Here is a 19,426-nt window from a genome sequence, read left to right as displayed (position 1 = left end):
GGGGCGCTTTTGCTGCATAAGATACCGAGTCAATAAAGAGTGACTAAGTCTGAAAAGAGCACGTCAGCCCTCAAATACCTTTTTAACTCTTTAAGGAATCTCATCTATGAACGTCAGGTTCTCGGTACGACCCTGCGAACAACCGCCTCAGTCCAATCTAGCGCCGCGCCGCCGCAAACGTCAGGACGCCCATCGCTTTCTCCGCCTCGTCTCCTCTTTTCTGCGCCTGCGCTACCGGAAAATTCGCGAAGGTTCCTGAAGCGGAACCGGCCGTTTCCGGAAGTTGGCAGCCGCAGGGGCTGTGGGACCGGTACTTGTTACAGAACGGTTGCATTCGGAGGCTTTGCGGTGTTTCGGCTTTGGCTGTAACGGTGGGAAAGAAAAATGGCCCTACTATGCTACAACCGGGGCTGCGGTCAGCGCTTCGATCCCGAGACCAATTCCGATGGTGAGACACACGCCCGTAGTCCTCCCAGGACTCCCCGCCGAGCCCTCTGGGGGACGCCCTTCGCCAAGGCCGGGGCGCGTCCCGGGTCGCCCCTTGCGAGCGGTCATCGCGCCGCCCCAGCCTGGGGCACCTCGCGCGCGGCCCTCGGCGGCCGCCCGGTGCTCCCGAGACCGAACCGCCCCACGCGTGTCCCCGACTGTCCTTACTCTTTAATTCCCCTGGCAGTTTGAACAGGCACCCTTCTCCCCAGTGTCTTTGGGGAAGCACAAGTTAGGAGGTGCTTCTAATCCTTTGGGGCTCCCTTGATAGTACTGGCTGTGATTTCGTGAGAATGGATTTTGGAAGATAGCAGTAGAAAGAGGTGTCGGAGGAGTAGGCAGCGGGTTATGCTGGCCTCTTTAAGTTATGCCTTATTTTAGTGTAGAAGTGTGAAAGCCCACTCCACCTGCTTTTATACATAAACTTTTAAAAATAGTGTTCTTGGCAAGGGAAATGAATGCATCCGCCGTAATGGTACCTTTCAGTAACCTTTCCATGATCGCAGCATTTATTTGTTGCTTATTCTTGCTGTGACCTCTGCCTTTTTAATACCATGCATCTTCAGCATGAAGTGAGCAAGCGAATGTTCCCTACACCACCTAGTTGTAGAGTTACACGTGTAAAGTGAGAGTTAGTGACCACACTAGGTGAACGATTGGAATTGAAAGCTGATTCCTTTACTATTGTGGGACCTGACAACGTTTTCTCAATGTCAACTGGCGTTTTTAATACTTATTTATATGCCACACATTTTATTATCTAATTTAATCTTCACAGTAATATTGTGATGTATGTAATAGACTCATTTAATAGAGTGACCAACTTCAGCATGGTAGTACTGTGGTTCAGCATTGTGAAGGAGATTAAAACCGATGCCTTTAAAAATCTTTTATACCTCTGAGATGTTTGAAATAACTCTTGGCGCACTGGTAAATTGGTGTCATCATTTAAAGTAATATCATTGGGCCGGGGATTTAGCTCAGTGGTTCCGCCGCCTGCCTTGCAAGTTCAAGGACCTGAGTTCGATCCCCGGTACCAAAAAATAAAATAAAATTAAAAAATAAAGTAATATCATTGGTACAGGACTTTAAAGAAAAGATAAATCCAGTCTATACTATAATCAAGGCAATGCCATTAGCATTTTTATGTTTTATTCAAGGGGAAGTTCTGTATCAGTACGTGACAAATTGGGAAATGAGGAATATTAAAGCCCATTTATGTTCATGGTATGTGTAAAAAAGTAAATTCCTTTTGTGTGTGTATATATTGTATTTTACTATAAAGTAATACTAATGTCTTGTTATATGGATAGTATTTTGGGGGCTTATATTCCGGCTTAAAGTTATATGTGTGACCATTTATTGAAAGTCAGTGTATCCACGTGTGAGATGGTGTAGTGTCTAAAAAAGAAAAACGGGAAGGTCAGAAAAGCCAGAGTACCTCTCAAAGACTGAGTGGTCAACAGTAGCAGATACAGCAGGGAACTTCAGTAAAATTGCTGAAAGTTTATTCACATTAGCAATGTGGGAATTATTTTATAGAGCCATAAGATAAATATGCCAAGTAAATTGGTTGAGTAAATGGAAGGTGAAGAAAATGAAGATAAAAAATAGAAAGCAATTAATAGAAAACTACACTTGGCTACAAGAAAGTTTTATAGGGTGGGAGAGGTTTGCCATTGTACATTGACTAAACAAGGAGTAAAGTTGAAGAAAGGAACAAGTTCTTTGTTGTACCAAGCCAGATGCGGCACCCATCATGCTTAAAAATCTACATTCAGTAACCTTTCTTGATGGTATGGCATAATTTTATGCTTATTGACTTACTTCATCATCTTACAAACTTTTTCTCTATGAAAATTAGACTTAAGATGAGGGCAGGGGATTTCCCTCAGTGGTGCCACGCCTGCCTGGCAAGTGCAAGGTCCTGAGTTTATCCCAGGTACCGAAAAAAAAAAAAAATAGACTTAAGATGATAGACTATGGTAGTTTGTAAAAATATTAAGCAGGTGTTTAAAAAATATAATTGGTAATTTGTATGTGTTAAACACTGGAAAAAGCACAACTTTATAAACTATTTTATTTAATCCATGCATATGAGGAAACTGAAGCAGCTACTAGTGGAAGTATTTTAGGCAGGGTTAGATCCAATATGAAAAGGCAAACCACTACTGTGCTATAGCATCTTAGTATAAAATATTTGAGCAAAACTAATCAGTAAGCCTAATAAAGGCTGGGGAATAAAATGTTCATTTGCTTCTTACTTGCTTTTGAAAGTGGTGATTTTAAAATTTTGTTCGTACTAGTTACACTGAATTTGATTCAGTTCTCATCCAATTTGGTTTGCCACCAGAATCATGGAAAGAATTAAATTTGTGGACCAAGGTATATGATTAAGATGTGACTCATTCCTGCTGTGATTCTGCCAGAACTGACCACTATGATGATTATTTTATGCCTTAGACTTTTATACATTGTACACTATGCTTCTGTGTGTTAAATGATGAAACAGTACTATATTCTCCACTTCTGTTCTGTCAACTTCATGTCTTTTTCCATGTACAGTACATTTCTACTTCTAAACTCTTTTCAGCTTTTAATTTCACTACTGTCCTTAATAGCCTCTTTGTAATACATGGTTTACTTACTGTATCAGGAAAATAACCTAACGTTTATTATGTTAGGTAGTGTAGTATCCATATAACACATGGTAACTAAGGAAGTAATAGTGGCTGTTAATTTTGGGCAAGAATTTTCTCAGAGTTCTAAAAATGAATCATTTTAAAGCAGCACTGGGAATCAGAGGTTGTAAAAAACAGAAAGTTAAACGGACTTGAAAGATTTAAAGGTAGCCTTACAAGAAAATTACAGAGGGATGGAACTGACCTGTTTTATATAAGCTCATAAAACTAGTCAGGAAATATAAGTATTTCTACTACAAGTCTTTAAAAATATATTACACATTACTAATTGTAATAAACTCATTTTCATAAGAGTTAAGTAAAAATTGATGGTGTAATGGTAAAGGAGGGCTAAGGAATCTCTTAAGCATCCTCTATGGATCAGTGCACATAAGTATACTTAAGTTTGATAGTTTTATAGGAGGAGAGTTAAAATATGGTCATATCCTTGGGGCTTGAAGTTTTGATACTAAACAAATCTTACTACAAAGACTAGAAGAATATAATACAGTTTGTTATTTTGGAACTATTCTGTCTTATTTTTATAGTGGTCCTCTTGAATTAGTTTTAACTATTAATAGAAGTTACTTTGTGCTGTGCATCAAACATTAGTGAATTTTTAAGGAACAGTATTACCTGATTTTTGGAAAAATGATTGTCTTACCTAACACATTAAGGAATTAGTGATGTATACCTTTTCTTTGTTATTAAAAATGATATTTTTTTTCCTATTTTTGACCAGATGCTTGTACATACCATCCAGGTGTTCCAGTCTTTCATGATGCCTTAAAGGTAGGAACTAGATTTCTCTTTAGTTTCTTCATATTTGTATAGTAAATCTCAAGATATAATGTTAAATTTCTACTTTTTTTTCTCTCAGCTTGGGTCTTCTGATGATCATTGTAGGGTGCTTTAAACATGTGATATTTTCCACTTATAAAATAATTTTATTTCTATTCTGAATCTTTCCTAATGATTTCTTTGCTTCCTAATGTTGAAATGAAATAGAAACAATTGGGTTGCATCTCATTCTTTTGGTCTGTCATTGTTGGCTAATGAACACAGGTCTTAGGAATGATTGTTATAAACAATGATGCCAGCTCTTGGGAAGCTGAGGTAGGAGGATTGCCAAGAGTTGGAGGCCAGCTTGGACTACATAACAAGAACCTGTCTCTAATGAATAAATTAACGAATGAAGGAATGAATGACGGACATAGCAAGACCCTAAGTGAATAAATGAACGAGCAAACAAAGAAATGTGGACAAACATTTTGACTGGACATTGTCCAGTCTCTGGACAAACATGTTAAGTTTACAGTATTTTTACTGAAGAGATGTGTTATCAGTTTTCCACCTGTATTTCCTTGATGTTCTGGAGAATTGAAGAAATAATAGAATTTATCTGATCAGGTTTTTGATAACATTGATACATTTGAACTTTGTATGTAGTATTTGAAAAGAAATATTGTAATGCAGCTGCCATGGTTTTAGGTGCTACTCCTTTTGTTCTCAGGAACACACCCCGTCTTACTTGTTTAAATCTTACTGATTCCCTTTGACTTCTCTAATTACACTTTCCAGAGAGTAGTTGGGCTCTTGGTCTTTCATGGATACATAATCAAATCTAAAGAAAGTTGTAAAGCAGATAACAAGCTTTTTTTTCTGCTTAGTTTTGAGTTAGGAAATCATTCAGTAGGACAGTTTGAGATCAGACTCAGATCTTTCTAGCCTCTTTACAAACCTTTATAGGGGTAAATACTGTGGCTCTGGGGGATACTTATCTTTTTGGGAAATTTTCTTTTTCTGAGACCACTATTTATTGCTTTTTATTTTTCTTGTACTTTTTTTTTTCTATATACTATTTTCCTCCTGTCCCCTGGCCGTGGGCATACTTCACACCTCAGTATTTAGTTTTCTGTTTCTCTCATTGGGTTCATTTGTGTTTTTAAATCTCACTAATGATTTTTAAATCATTTCTATTCATGTATCTCATTAGCAATATAATCACAGTTTTTTAAATGAAGTATTTTTGTTACTCCCACTTCTGCAGTTTTGTTTATTATCTATATTCTGTAAACATTTTTATAGGTCTAGACACTGTAAGACTATTAGATTTCACTGCCTAATACATTTTCAAAAAAAGGTATATCACTAATAACTAGTTTTCTATTTTACAAATAAATTAAACTTGTATTATCAAAAGAAAGAGCTGTTTGATGTTAGAAGACAAACATTCAGAGAAAAGTACAGTCTTTCACATGAGAAGACAGTTATACACATACTTAAATTTTATCCCTCCTTTTTTATTTTACTGAGGACTAGTGTAGGACTCAGATTAGCATATGGGAGCATCTGGTCTGTATCTTGTCTTACATGTATGCATAGCAGTATTTGACATAATTCTGTATAAGTGGTAAAACATTCTCTCTTACAGATAAACTTTTTTGATAGGTTTTGTTTAAAAACTAGTATATAATTTTCTAAACAAATTATTTAAGATAAAAGCATCTTTTCATTATATCCTTTAAATATGTGATATTTTTATGAATTATGTAGTTTTTTCAGGGTTTTTTTTTTCTTATGTTTCATAGGGTTGGTCTTGCTGTAAAAGAAGAACAACTGATTTTTCTGACTTCTTAAGTATTGTAGTAAGTACTAAGTTTTTTCCTAGATTATCTCCATGAGAATACATATTTATATAAGAAACTGCAAATTTGAGAGGTGTGATCCCTAATATGTATTGACTGATCCTCATGAACTGTAGCATAACACCTTGCTTTTAAAATGGAATTTGTCTTTCCTTCCACGACCTCTAAAATAATTTCTCAGCTTTGCAGATAAAGGTATTAAGATTCTGCTTACTCATTTATCTTTTCAGGTTTTTGATGAATATCAAGAAAGAAGTGGTAGATAATAATTTAAAACATTTTTCAGTTAAGGCAATACATTTTTGTTGAACTTAAGATACCATTGAAATGCATTTTATATACCACTGAGAAAGAAAACTTATTGCCCCCAGTTTACAATTGAGGAAACATTAAAAAGATGATCTTCCTCAAAGTCATAAAGCTTTTAAGTTGGAAGAACTCAGGCTCAAAGTGACACTCTTTGAGTAAAAGACTTTTGTACTTCAAATGTTGTAAAAGCTTTTTTAAAAAAATGCTTTATACAGAGGTAAAAACTAAATTATAAATATAGCAAGTTTTGAGTCTTCTGGTTTCTTACAATCAGTCAATATAATAAAGGTATTTCTATCATGGTATGTAAGATAGGTGAACAGTAATGCCTAATGGGTACCTTTCATTCACAGGGCTGTACAAAAGGTAGACATAATAGTGAGAAACCACCCGAGCCAGTCAAGCCAGAAGTCAAAACTACTGAGAAGAAAGAACTATCTGAATTAAAACCCAGGTTTCAGGAACATATCATTCAAGCACCAAAACCAGTAGAAGCAATAAAAAGACCAAGGTATAATTTATATAGTTGCTTACTTTTGTCACACTTAAATGATGGCATTTGTTTTTGTTATTTCATTTTATCATTTTGCGTAATAGCATTTGTAGCTACTGTAGAGACCACTATTTGTTTTTTCTCTTAAAAAAGTCTTTAATTTTTCTTCCTAAGTTCAGGGCATGTAAAGTAAAATTTAATTACAGTAAAATTTAATTGCAGACTTGCTTATTGGACTATTATAAGTACATACGCTATCAAGGTAGATAAATCACATATCTTTCTTTTGCCTTGAATTAGTTTGAGTTTAAAAAATAAAACCATATTACTCATCTTCACTTTGAGATGCCTGAAAACTGCTATTCTCATTATACTGGTGAATTTTTAATGTATTTATTAGCTAGATTAAAATCTTTTGCTCATTTTGAAGTAGAATTAGACTGCATAATTACCTTGTGACCAAATAGATTGTTTTTCATTTCCACACGTATATTTTGTTTTCCTTATTACATCTGGTCTTCATGCTGCACTTGAGTACTGTTTTAGAACCGTACTGCCAAATTTAAACAGGCGGTTTTATGTTCCTTCATTGATTATTCCTGTTGAAATATTAATTCACACTATAAATTAAGGTGTTCCCCAACTTTTTTTCTATTAATATTACTGAAGTAAATTAATAAAGTATTGAATAATAATCAGTTCAAGATAAGAACCTTAGCCATAATGCTTGTTTGCTCATCCCCTTAGAAGATCATTGCTAAAGAAACTACTGGGAATATTATTTCATCTCCATTCATGTTTTGTTCTATTTTCGGTACCGGGGATCAAACTCGGGTCCTTCCACTTGCGAGGCAGGTGGCAGAACCACTGAGCTAAATCCCCGGCATCCATTCATGATTTTGAGAGCCTATCAAATGCCTTGCTTGCCAGCCAGTTAATGTACTAAAAATAAACAAAAATTCTGCTTAACAGTGTGAGTTACTATTACTTTCTTTAAATGATGGTCTAGTAATACTTTTTCTTAAAGACTCAGTAAGAGAAATTAAACATTTAATCCTAAATTCATAGTCATTTGGTGGTATTATAGAAATTATTAGGTTAAAGGCTTTATGTACAGTATTTTGTTAACATTTGTCAGTTTTTTCATTACTCTTCATTTTGTAGAATGAGTAATTTAGGATTTCTACTTTTATTGCTGCAATTATTAATACTCAATACTTTTTGTTGAATAGGCTTAAACAGATCGATTGCAAGGAGTGGGGACAAGGTCTTGCCATGTTGCATAGGCTGGCCTCAAAATCACAGCCCCCCCCACCTCAGCCCCCCCATATAACTGGCATTATGGGCATGCATCACAGTATTTGGGAGACTTAAACAAATTGTATGTGCAAAACTTAACCATTATGAAATGTCACTGTATGTTTTTTACAAAGCTTTTTTGTTAAATCTTAGAATGTAGTTTATAACAATTTGTAAAATATTTTTATTCGTAATAACTTTATTCACAATTTTTCTCATGAAAGTTCTATGGTTTTTGAGTACAGAGAAATATTTTGCATATTATAATAATGATGATGAGGTTTTAAAATTCCCCAGCCCAGATGAACCAATGACGAGTTTGGAATTAAAAATATCTGCCTCCCTAAAACAAGCACTTGATAAACTTAAACTGTCTTCAGGAAATGAAGAAAATAAGAAAGGTAATATTTACTTTTATTTTATTGGAATTGTTTTCTACATAATTAAAGTCATCCAAAAGAGGTAGCATTTACTGAATACTGAATATGGGTGTGAAAATTTAGCACATTGTAGTGAAGCACTTTTACTTTTTTGGAGCGAGTTCTTGTTTATTAGTATACATTTGTAACTCATGCAGTTTACAGTCATCTTGGGGAGGGTTACATGTACATATTACAGCTTGGTTTGTTTTTTTTAATCTCCTTCCTCCTCCCTCCTCCCCCTTCATCCTGTGATTCCCCAATCACCTTTTTCATATCTGTTGATGCTATTTGTCTTTGCACATATTATGGCTTATAATATTTACATTGATTAGGGTTATTAGGTTCCTGTACATGGCATCTTTATTCCTTTCATCTTCCCTTACCCCTTACCCTTCTCCTTGTTCCTTTGTATCATTTCCTTATTGTGCAAAATCTGTCCCCTTCTCCCTTTCTTTTTTCATTTTCTTTGTACTTTGCCTCACTCAAATGAGGGATACCTCGATATTCAAGCTTGTCTGTCTGATTTATTCCACTCAGCATTATGTTTTCCAGCTGCATCCATTTTCCTACAAATGCCTCAAATTTGTTTTTCTTCATAGCCGAGTAGTATTCCATTATATATACATGCCAAATCTTGTTTATCCAGTCATCTGTTGGGTATACAAGCCATGAAGCACTTTTTTCTAAGTGCTGATAATACTACGGAGTGAATGTATAGTTCATTCCGTTGTCTTTACTGAAAATGAGAATCTTTTTTAAAAGTTTTTTTATAGTTATTTTAAACTTACATTTCTTTAATACTTAAAAATATTTCTATGCATAATACATGTTTAATATTTAATAGATGTTTAATATTTTCTGATCTCTGCCAGATACCGTGGAACATAACAACCTTTCCTGATTTCTTTTACAAGGTTGAGATACTGGACAAAGCATTGCATTGAGGAAATGTGTTGTGTATTACTTTTGGGATATAGGCCAAACCTAATTACAGTAGTTGACTTTTTTGTTCCCTCAGTACTGGAAATTGAACTTGAGACTATTCACTTGCCAGGCAGGCATGGCGCCACTGAGCTTCATCCCTGCCCCATTGTTGACTTTTAGTAAGGCTTGTTTTGCAGAAAAATTGCTTTTTAAGACTAGCCAGTGGATTTCTATTTTAATATTTTAACTTTATTCTTTCTTATGTTTTGAAAGAAAACAGTAATGAAATTTCCTTTTTCTTCATTTCAGAAGAAGACAGTGATGAGATTAAGATTGGGACCTCATGTAAAAATGGAGGATGTTCGAAGGTATGTGCTATAAAACTTGTGATGTTTTGAAGTAAAATTTTAATTTGGAGGAAAGTGCACATCATTCTCAAATTTAGTGCACAGTTAAGTATATAATATGTTAGGGACTATGCTAAAGACTTAGGCTATAAACATGGATAAGAGACTCAGAACATATGAAATGTAATAAAAATCATGAGAATAAATCTAATTAAATTAACATTTACTAAACTCTTAATATGTGCCAGACATTGTTTTAGGGGCTGGAGATAAAACTATCAGATAAAACAAATCACTGCTTTGTAGAACTAATATTTTATCGTGAATATTATGAACTCATGAAGAGAGGGAACAAATAATGCAGAATAAGAAACTAGAGTAGATACAGTTAGGAAGTATTTAAATAAGATTATCAGTGAAGTTCTTTTTGACATGGTAACATAAGTCAAGATTCTGAGTAAGGTACTGGATGAGTTGTAAATCTGGAGCAATAGGAAGGATGAATAGAGGCTTTTGAGCTTGGCTTTTAAGAAATAGCAAGGTCATCACAGCATGGGCAAGGTGTGAAAGTAGTGTGAAAAGAGGTAGACAATAGAATGGAGGTCTTTATAAAGCATGATGATAAATTTGAGCGTTATTCTAACTGTAATGGGGAGCCACTACCTGTTTTAAGGACAAGTTTGATTTCTTTGGTGAAGAGCAAATGTATGCTGTTGGAACCAGCTTAGATGCTGTTATAGACCTAACAGTGGGATTGAAGAATAGAAGTCTGTTAAGTGGTTAAATATGGAATATAATTAATGTCCCAGGGAGACCTTTTATTGCCTACTCGTAAGTTTGCATACATGGTGAACATTTTCTTTCTCTCTTTCTCCATTACATTTTTAACCTTTTTTGACTCATTTTGATACCATATAACACTCTCCTCCCCATGTAAGACTTACAATAATAGAGTCTTGTTTTTGTTGGTTTGTTTTGTTTTTTTGCAGTACAAAGAATTAAACCTGGTCCCTCTACACTAAGATATCCCCAACCCTTTTTTATTTTTTATTTTGAGACAAGGTCTGGATAAGTTGCGCTGGCTGGATTTGAACTTGAAATTCCCATGGCTCAGCCTCCTCAGAGTTCTGGAATTACATGGGTCTACTACTATGTCCAGCTTTGGTTTACTTTGTATATTGTGTATTAGAACAGTGGCCAGCACATAGCAAATACCTGAAGAAGGAATGGCATAATTTGGAATTATTGGCAGGACTTGTTAATAAATTGGGTATGAAAGGAACTTCTGGCTCAAGCATGTGGATGACTGGTGGTGTTATTAAAAAGTGAAGGGGCCAGGGATTTAGCTCAGTGGTTTTGGTGCCTGCCTTGCAAGTGCAAGGTCCTGAGTTCGATCCCTGGTACCAGAAAAAAAAAAAAAAAAAAGTGAAGATAGGGTCCGGGGGATGAGATTTTATTTTTTCCACTTGTTGAAGATTTAAATTCACCTTGCTTTTTGAGGGCATGGAAAGAGAAGTATTTTCACATGTATATAATGCAGTTGTTAAAAGGGAGTAATTAATTCCTGGAATGAAGAAGGCAGTGCAAATTTTAGAGTAATGGAAAAAGATCAAAGAGAAGATATCAAGTGAGTTTTAAAAGTGGAAAAAAAGGATATTCCTGGAGGAGGTGATAGCAGTAATATGAAGAAAAAATAGTAGGGATTGTTTAACATTTGCTGTTGTGGAATTGAAATAAAAGGATGAACAGTGCTCACTCAAATCTTAACAGTCTTTAATAGTACTTAGAAGTTAAGTCTTATATTAGACTATGGGAGACCATTAAAGATATTTTTCATTGAAATTTGTTAAAATATGTGCAAATATAAATTTAGAGCTAAGCAATTTTCGTAGTGTAAATATACCAGCATTTGTAGAGCATTCCATAGGCCTCTTGCATTCATTTTTCTTCCCCTACACATAACCAACCACCTCTTCCAGTCAACTTTGATTATTAGTTTTGCCTGTTTTTTAATTTAAGTAAAATCACAGCACATGTATTCTTTGTCTTTTTTAATATATTTGTTAGATTTATGTTTGTGTGTGTAGCCGTATTTTGGGGTATTTTCATTGCTTTAAGGTATGATGCCATTGTTTAAAGGTACCACAATTAAATTTTCCTTTCCATTGTCCTTTAAAAAAATTTTTGTGAATGTTTTGTGTATGACTTTGGGGACTTGTGTATATTTGTTTATGTGACTAGAAATGGAGTTGTATGTATACTTCTGCTTTAACAGACACTTCACCTCATTTTCCAAGCTGGTTGTGTTACTTTATATTCTTATCAGTAGTATTGAAGCTGGTTCTACTTGTTTCACACTTTATTTAGCCATTCTGATTGAATGTGATGTTTTCATTGTGACTTTAGTTTGCACTTCACCAATAGTGAGATTGAATACCGTTTTTGTGTGTTTATTAGCTAGTTGTATATCTTCTGTTGTGAAATGTCCAAAGTTTTTATGTGATTTTGCCCTTTTCTTACCAATTTGTAGGGATTGTTCGTGTATTTTACTACAGAGTCTTTGTCAGGGATACTGTGTATGTTTAGTGTTCTAATGATGGCTTTGATGAATCAGCACTTTAATTTTAATGAAGTGCAGTTTGTCCATTTTTGCCTTCATGGCTAGTGCAACATCTTATTCAAGAAATACTTGCTTACTTCAGGGCCACAAGTAAAGAACTTTAAACAGGAGAGTGATAGTAATTAGTTAATTGTAATAAGTAGAGAAGAGAAAGCAAAGGGAGAGAAGTGAGTTAACAGTAATAGAGAAAAATAGTATAGTTAATTGCCTAAGCTCTGTTACCTTATAGGTAAGATTAGCAAACTAAACTGATAAATGTTTTCAAATGAAATTGACAGGGTTTTATGATATATTACATATAAGTAAAGAGAAAAGTGAAACTAAAATGTGGAAGATTTTGCTTTGGAAGACTGAATGGATATGATACCATCAAATAAGATGGGAAGAAAAATAGGTTTAGGGGCAGTAGTGGTAAATTCAAAATCTAACATACTGAGATTTATATGAATGTGGAATATCTTTAGGAAATAAATGCACCTAGTGCTTGAATTTACAAAAAATAAACACCAAATTTTATTTTCTTTACTTATAGGTAGTTAATATAAATACAGAAATATAAAGAAAATATAGTACTGGCTGCATCCGTGTTTTATTAACATAAAATTTTTGTGAATTCATCTGTAGAGCCTTCATCTACAGCAGCAATGGGGCCCGGATCTTCCAGACAAACCATGGATATATATATAGGTCTGCAGCTCATTTTACCATTTTTAGGGATAAGAAATCACCACTCTAGAACTTCCAGAATTGCTTTTTAGATTTCCCAAGAGATTGCTATACACATAAATCATGCTGTAATTATATTTCTGTCGAGAGTCCTGATCTCTTGGTTTCAACATGTTTCTGTAACGCTAAATATGTGAATATGGTTGGATGAGACCTCATACCCAAAAACTTGAAAGCATCTTAATATAACCTGTTACCTACTTTTCTGTTTGCCTTTCTCACAGGGACCTAAAATTTAACCATATCCAAAAGGGAATTATTTTGATTCCTTAATGGGATGGCCTGGATGAACTTAATCAATGTTCTAAGTAACTATTGTCATTTCATGAATATTTTGCAGTTCGTAGAGGTAACTAGTACTACAAATACATATGACATGTAACTGAAATGTGCAACTCTTTCTCTTTTTGCTCTTTTAGACATATCAGGGTCTACAGAGTCTAGAAGAAGTCTGCGTATACCATTCTGGCGTACCTATTTTCCATGAGGGGTAACTTATGCATGACTCATTAAAATATTGTATGGTAGAGGTTAGAGATTTAGTTTTTTTAAAAGTTATTTTCTGTGCATGTTGAACATTTTGCTTACATTGCTATTTCATCTTATACAATAACCTAAAAATGTAAGGTTTGTCTTCTTTAAACACGTGAGAAAAACAAGGTTACAGTTATTTCATAACCATTGTGATTTAAACCCTCCATTTTTTCATTATACGCTGTATTTTTCTGTAGGTACTCTTCCTCTTTGGGATAAATTTACATCCTTTGTTTGAAGGGCCATGCTGCATGTTCAGGACATTTAAAATTTTTGCCCTTGGGCATTTAAGGGAACCTCATCTGAGAAAAATCCATATCTTTTCATAGTTCGCAGTACAAGTTATCTTCTATGTTATGCTGTAGTTTATAGAAACAGAGTACTGTACTGAAATCTGTTTCCATATGTACAGGACTCAAGTCTGAAGTTTCACTATAATTACTAGCTTCCTGCATTGGATTTTTCTCAAGTAATAATGGAGTTCTCCTGTTTATGAATGATCATCACTGGTTGTATAAGCTAGTTTTTGTTTGATGTTCTTTTCTTAACTGGGTAACTGAATGTGAAGATTACAAATCTTTGGTCCTATTGCACTTCGGTAACTTCATGAGGAAGTTGGACCATGAGCTCTCAGTGAAAAGCTAACTTGGAATTTTGTTGTTTTTAGTGTCTTCAGGAGCTCCAAAATTATTACAGTAAATGGCACTAGGGTTTTTAAATTATTGGTATTCCTGATATGTATACAGTTTTAACAGTTTTAGTGACTTAAGATACTAAAGTTGCACACTTACTGATTTTAAGAAAAAGTCATATGTCACCATACTTCTGGATTTAATTGAGATTTTACTTCTGAAAAAATTTTTTGTAATGACTTAAAGGATGAAATATTGGAGTTGTTGCAGAAGAAAAACCTCTGATTTTAATACGTTCTTAGCCCAAGAGGGCTGTACAACCGGGAAACACATGTGGACTGAAAAGGATTCTGTAAGTAACCTTTACAGAATAACATACTGCGTTGTATTCATGTTAAGAGATTTGGGGTTGGGCCGGGGATTTAGCTCAGTGGTTTCGCGGCCTGCTACGCAACCGCAAGGACCAGAGTTCGATCCCCGGTACCGAAAAAAGAAAAAGAAAAAAAGATTTGGGGTTATTCTGTCTTTAGACTTTTTTTTTTATTTCTTTCTCATACAATAACAAGTGACATACCCACAAAATGAAATTAATCTGAATCAAGCTTTCTCAGCACTGCTTATTGAGCAAAATAGCCATTGTGTGTTGTTTATGCAGGTATTTGGATTTTTGTGAAGTACTGAAGCCTGCCAAAATTGAAGTGTCTTTGTCTTTTACTATTAAAATTAACTTCAAAGCCTATTCTTTTTGTTTTCTTAAAAATTACTGTTCTGTTAATTTGATGTTAAAAACATTTACATTTCTGATTCTTTTTTGGTCACTTAAAATTTCTACCGTTCACAGATATAAAACACACCAACCAAAGAGGAGAAAAGCAGATTTGTTTCACTGGACTACTTTTGAATTTCTCTGCTTGTTACAGAGAAATTTATCAAGAAAAAAATAAAGTATCCCTACTTCCTTGGACAGCTTTATAAAAAGACATGCAGCTATGCACATAATTCCCTATAAGCCTATTAAATTATAGGAAGGAAAGCAGTTTATTGCTAATATTTACCTGTTAGCTGTTACTATGCTAATGTTGTTATGCTAAATAAATGAATCTTTTGTGCTATTTGGCACTAATAATCCCAATATAGTACACCTTTTATGGTTCATAAACCTTGTCTTTTAACTTATAAAATAATTATAGCTGCGTGTGGTGATCCACACCTATAATCCCAGTGCTCAGCTGAGGCAGGAGTTCAAAGCCAGCGTGAACTATGTATTGAGTCTTCCCATCTCAAAAAAGAAAAGAAAGAAAAGTATAAATTTTCAGATTCAGAGATTTAGTCAACGTTTGAGTATTCTATATTTGTTACTTTTTAATAACATGGTTGAACATACTAGTGTACCTTCCAAAATTAAAATAACTTAACTGACTAAAAAATTTTTCTTGTATTCTAGGGGAAAAAAGTTGTTCCATGTAGACATGACTGGCATCAGACTGGGGGCGAAGTCACCATTTCAGTGTATGCTAAAAATTCACTTCCTGATCTTAGTCGAGTAGAAGCAAATAGTACTTCAGTAAGTACACTAACTGAGTAAAAATTGTGTTCCACACATCGTTTTTATTTTAATGTATTATAAAATACCCTTTTCTATTTCAGCTGATTTTAAGACCTTAAAATACTTTCCATGTGAAAAAAATAATTTTAAATTCCCTTCATAAAAATTTAAATGCCTGCCTTGGTGATACACACCTGTAATCCTAGCACTTGGGAGTCTGAGGCCACTGGGTTGCCTCAAGTTTGAGACCAGCCTTAACTACATAAAGTGAGACCACATCTCAAAAAAACAAGAAGAAAGTTTTAAATAAAAAATTATTTCTTTTTCCTAAAGCATTCTGGAGATACATAGGCGTTTACAAGAGCTAACAGCCAGTAGCCGGGAATTTAGCTCAGTGATACCACACCTGCCTCACAAGCACAAGGTCCTGAGTCTAATCCCTGTTACAAAAAAAAAAAAAAAAAAAAAAAATTAACAGATAATACAGTATTCTCATAATGAAACTTCAATTTTTCTTTTCTGTTCATGGTTTTCATAAATTAAAAAAGAATCACAATATTGCAAATTTCTTAAAATAGCTTAATATCAGTATCTTATTTTTATAGTCAGTGATTGCCATTCACCTTCAGTGTGAATTTATTAACTTTTGGCTAGGGCATAACTCAGTGGTGAAAGGCCCTGGGTTTAATTAGCAACCAACCCAAAATATCTAACCAACTTTCTGATCTTTTTTAGTTAAATGTGCACATTGTATTTGAAGGAGAGAAACAATTTCATCAAAACGTGAAATTATGGGGTGTAAGTATTATGAACCCATCAAATTTTTTTCTGATAATTTAAAATATCTTTTGCAGAATAAAAGGCAATGCTTTAGTAAATACTAATGGAAAGTATAGACATATAACATTAATACAGCTTACCAAAAAATTTAAATGTAAATGTAAACATAGCCTTAGAGGCTTGCTTTGGGTATTAACATACGCAAGACTGATATTTTTCTAATACAGTACTAGTAAAACTGCCCCAAGTTTTCTCTTAATTCTTCAATATTATAGGTGATTGATGTAAAGCGAAGTTATGTAACGATGACTGCTACAAAGATTGAAATCACCATGAGAAAAGCTGAACCTATGCAGTGGGCAAGCCTTGAACTGCCTACAACCAAAAAACAGGAAAAACAAAAAGAAGATATCACAGATTGAGTAGAAGAAGAAAAAGCTATTGCCTATTTCAGAATTCTTAATGACATGTGGTGAAGATGTGGCTTGCTGCTGTAATCTTTTTTTGCTGTTTTTGTCTGTGAATTTGGCATTTCAGGGTCAACGTTGGGTTCTTAAAACCCAAAGTCAGGTTATCTTTTTGTCTTCTGTCTTCCTTTTGAGTTCTGTAAGATTCACTATTCATTTTTCCTGTTAGAAGAATATTTGTGTCCCATACTTGAAGAAGCTGGAAAATAGCTCATAAACATAATTGTAGGATTTCTCAGTACAATACAGTGTTAGGCAGAAAAATAATGTAAGACTTTTTAAAGAACTTTTGTCCCATAATTGGTAAAGTATAAAATGTCAATTTTTAATCAGATATTTCATGGATTTTTGCTAACAATACTTGAAAGCCTTTAGGGAAGATCTGCATTGTCTTCCTATATGGATAGTTTTTCTAGGAGGATTAATTCTGAGATGAAAGGTAAAAGGGAATATGTGTTGACTAACAAATTAGAATTCTTTAACAGTTTAATGTAAAAATTAAATCGATACCTATACTGCTTGCCAAACAGATTTAAAAATACGTGAAGTAAAATTATAGAAGTATCAATCTGGCTAAAATTAACCATTTTATAGGACTAAGCATTAATGTTAAAAATCTCTTTTCTGATTATTTGTATAATCTTATGACTAAATTATACTTGATTTACATACAGTCTTAAGACCTTTTAATCTTTTAGTTGACTATAAAAAGAAATACATATCCGGTTTCCATGATGGATGAAAAACTGTAAAAGTGTAAACATAAAGGTTTGTGGCAAAACATTGAAGGGAAAAGTAAATACATAAGTTTTGCTTTATGACAACTATTACATGTTGAAATAGCTTAATTCTCTCAGAGTTTTGTTTTTAAAGCTTTCATGAAGAGCTGCGTAATTTTAGTGGCATAGTATTGATTATAGTGCTTCATTTCTAGTAAATGTAAGTAACACAAAATTCAATGGTTTATGCCAACTGCACCTATTAACGGGTTATTTTTTGAATCAGTGCGGAGCTCCAGAAGAAGTTGTACATTAAGAACTGTTAAGTTTGTAGCTCTGGCAGAACTTAATAATTTGGGGATAGTCATATTAAATGATTTAGTCATATTTATTAAAAGTAAATTAAAAGGGATTTATTTCCAAAACCCTTAGAGTAATAACATTCTTACAAAGACATGTGCTGAAGAACTATTTTAGTTAATACTTTGTATATATCATTCTACTATTGTCAGCAGATAACTATTAGACCTATTAGTTACATAATTTAAAGGTTTAGCTCTGTCACAATTATAAAGTCAAAAAAGTGGCAACTATACTTTGTTGACATTGAAATAACATGGCAAGAAATTTGACAGTAAAGAGTATGTAAGTCTCTAATACTGAAAGAGATGTGTTTAAGGCTTTTAGAGTTTTTTTCTTGTTGTAGAAACCCTGGTTAAGAGCGGGGGATTTAGTTCAATGGCACAGTGCCTGCCTGAAAAGTGGAAGGTCCTGAGTTTAATTCCTGGTACCAGGAAAAAAAAGAAACCCTGGTTAATTTAGAGACAAGGAGTTTTGTTTATCATTTGTAGAAAAAGGTTGAAAATTTGATTCACAGTAATTTTCATTATATCATTTTAATGTTTCCTTCTTGAGGCTGCTTTCTCCTGAACATACCTTTAATCTGTTATGGTTGAACTGTTATTTAAAGCAAGTAAAATATTCTAACCTCAGATTTAAAAGCACTATTTCTTTTGATATAGCTATATAGACCAGTTTCATTGGTGACAATTTTATTATTCCTAAAATCCTCTGAATGTGTTGCCCAGATGAAAATTTAAGTGATACTTACCTTAGACTCATGTATACAGGGACACAATTACAGTTAGATAGAATGTTTTAGTCTATAAATTTGTCAAAGTTAATAAAAAATGCTTGTTAACTTTACTGAGTCATTTCTCTTGAAATAATCTTTTTCTTTTTTAGCATTCAAAGTAATTAGTATTGCAAAGCAGTAAAAGCAAGGTATATTATGTACTTAGTAACTGACTTCAACATGGAAAACCTAAAATGATATTTTTCTTGCCTGGAACATTTGCTAGTATAAAGGAAAGAATGTCCTAAGAAGTTGAGCTTTCTTTTTTTAACTTTTATTTTTAGATGTTAGTTTTACAGAAGAGTTGTAAAAAGCAGAATTCTTTCTTGTGCATGAATCTCCTTATGTTAAAATCTCATATAACCATAGAACATTTATAAAACTAAGAATTAACCTTGATGTAGTACAGCTTTGTAAGTAGAACATTTATATTTTTTAAATAAATTTTATTTTATACTTTTCCTCCCCTCAAGCCCCCTCCCCTCCCTATATACAAAAGCTTTGTTTCAATTTTTTCCTTCTATTTTCACTTTTTTCTTGTCCCTTCCTTCTTTTCTCCCTCCCTCCTCCCTTGTTCCCCTTTCCATTTGAACACTCTTCCCATTTCCCAACATCCATTACACATTTCAGTCCTTATTTCCACTTTTGTTTTCTCACA

The 19,426-nt window shown here is 33.8% G+C and overlaps 1 protein-coding gene across 1 annotated transcript; it reads left to right on the top strand.

Annotated features, from left to right (window-relative positions):
* Positions 1-260: 260 nt before the first annotated feature.
* On the top strand, positions 261-18,839 carry Chordc1 (cysteine and histidine rich domain containing 1). The gene is made up of 11 exons (XM_004868189.4): positions 261-448; positions 3,910-3,959; positions 5,759-5,815; positions 6,478-6,635; positions 8,214-8,317; positions 9,572-9,630; positions 13,375-13,445; positions 14,368-14,473; positions 15,566-15,685; positions 16,403-16,465; positions 16,723-18,839. The coding sequence occupies exons 1-11, from the start codon at positions 385-387 to the stop codon at positions 16,867-16,869; spliced, it is 999 nt and encodes a 332-aa protein (XP_004868246.1). The 5' UTR covers positions 261-384; the 3' UTR covers positions 16,870-18,839.
* The last annotated feature ends 587 nt before the right edge of the window (positions 18,840-19,426 follow it).

Source organism: Heterocephalus glaber, unplaced genomic scaffold, assembly GCF_053883595.1.
Source record: "Heterocephalus glaber isolate CG9 unplaced genomic scaffold, H.glaber_assembly_v1.0 deba00001429, whole genome shotgun sequence".
NCBI classification, from domain to species: domain Eukaryota; kingdom Metazoa; phylum Chordata; class Mammalia; order Rodentia; family Bathyergidae; genus Heterocephalus; species Heterocephalus glaber.
This window is presented reverse-complemented; position numbering and strand designations above follow the sequence as displayed.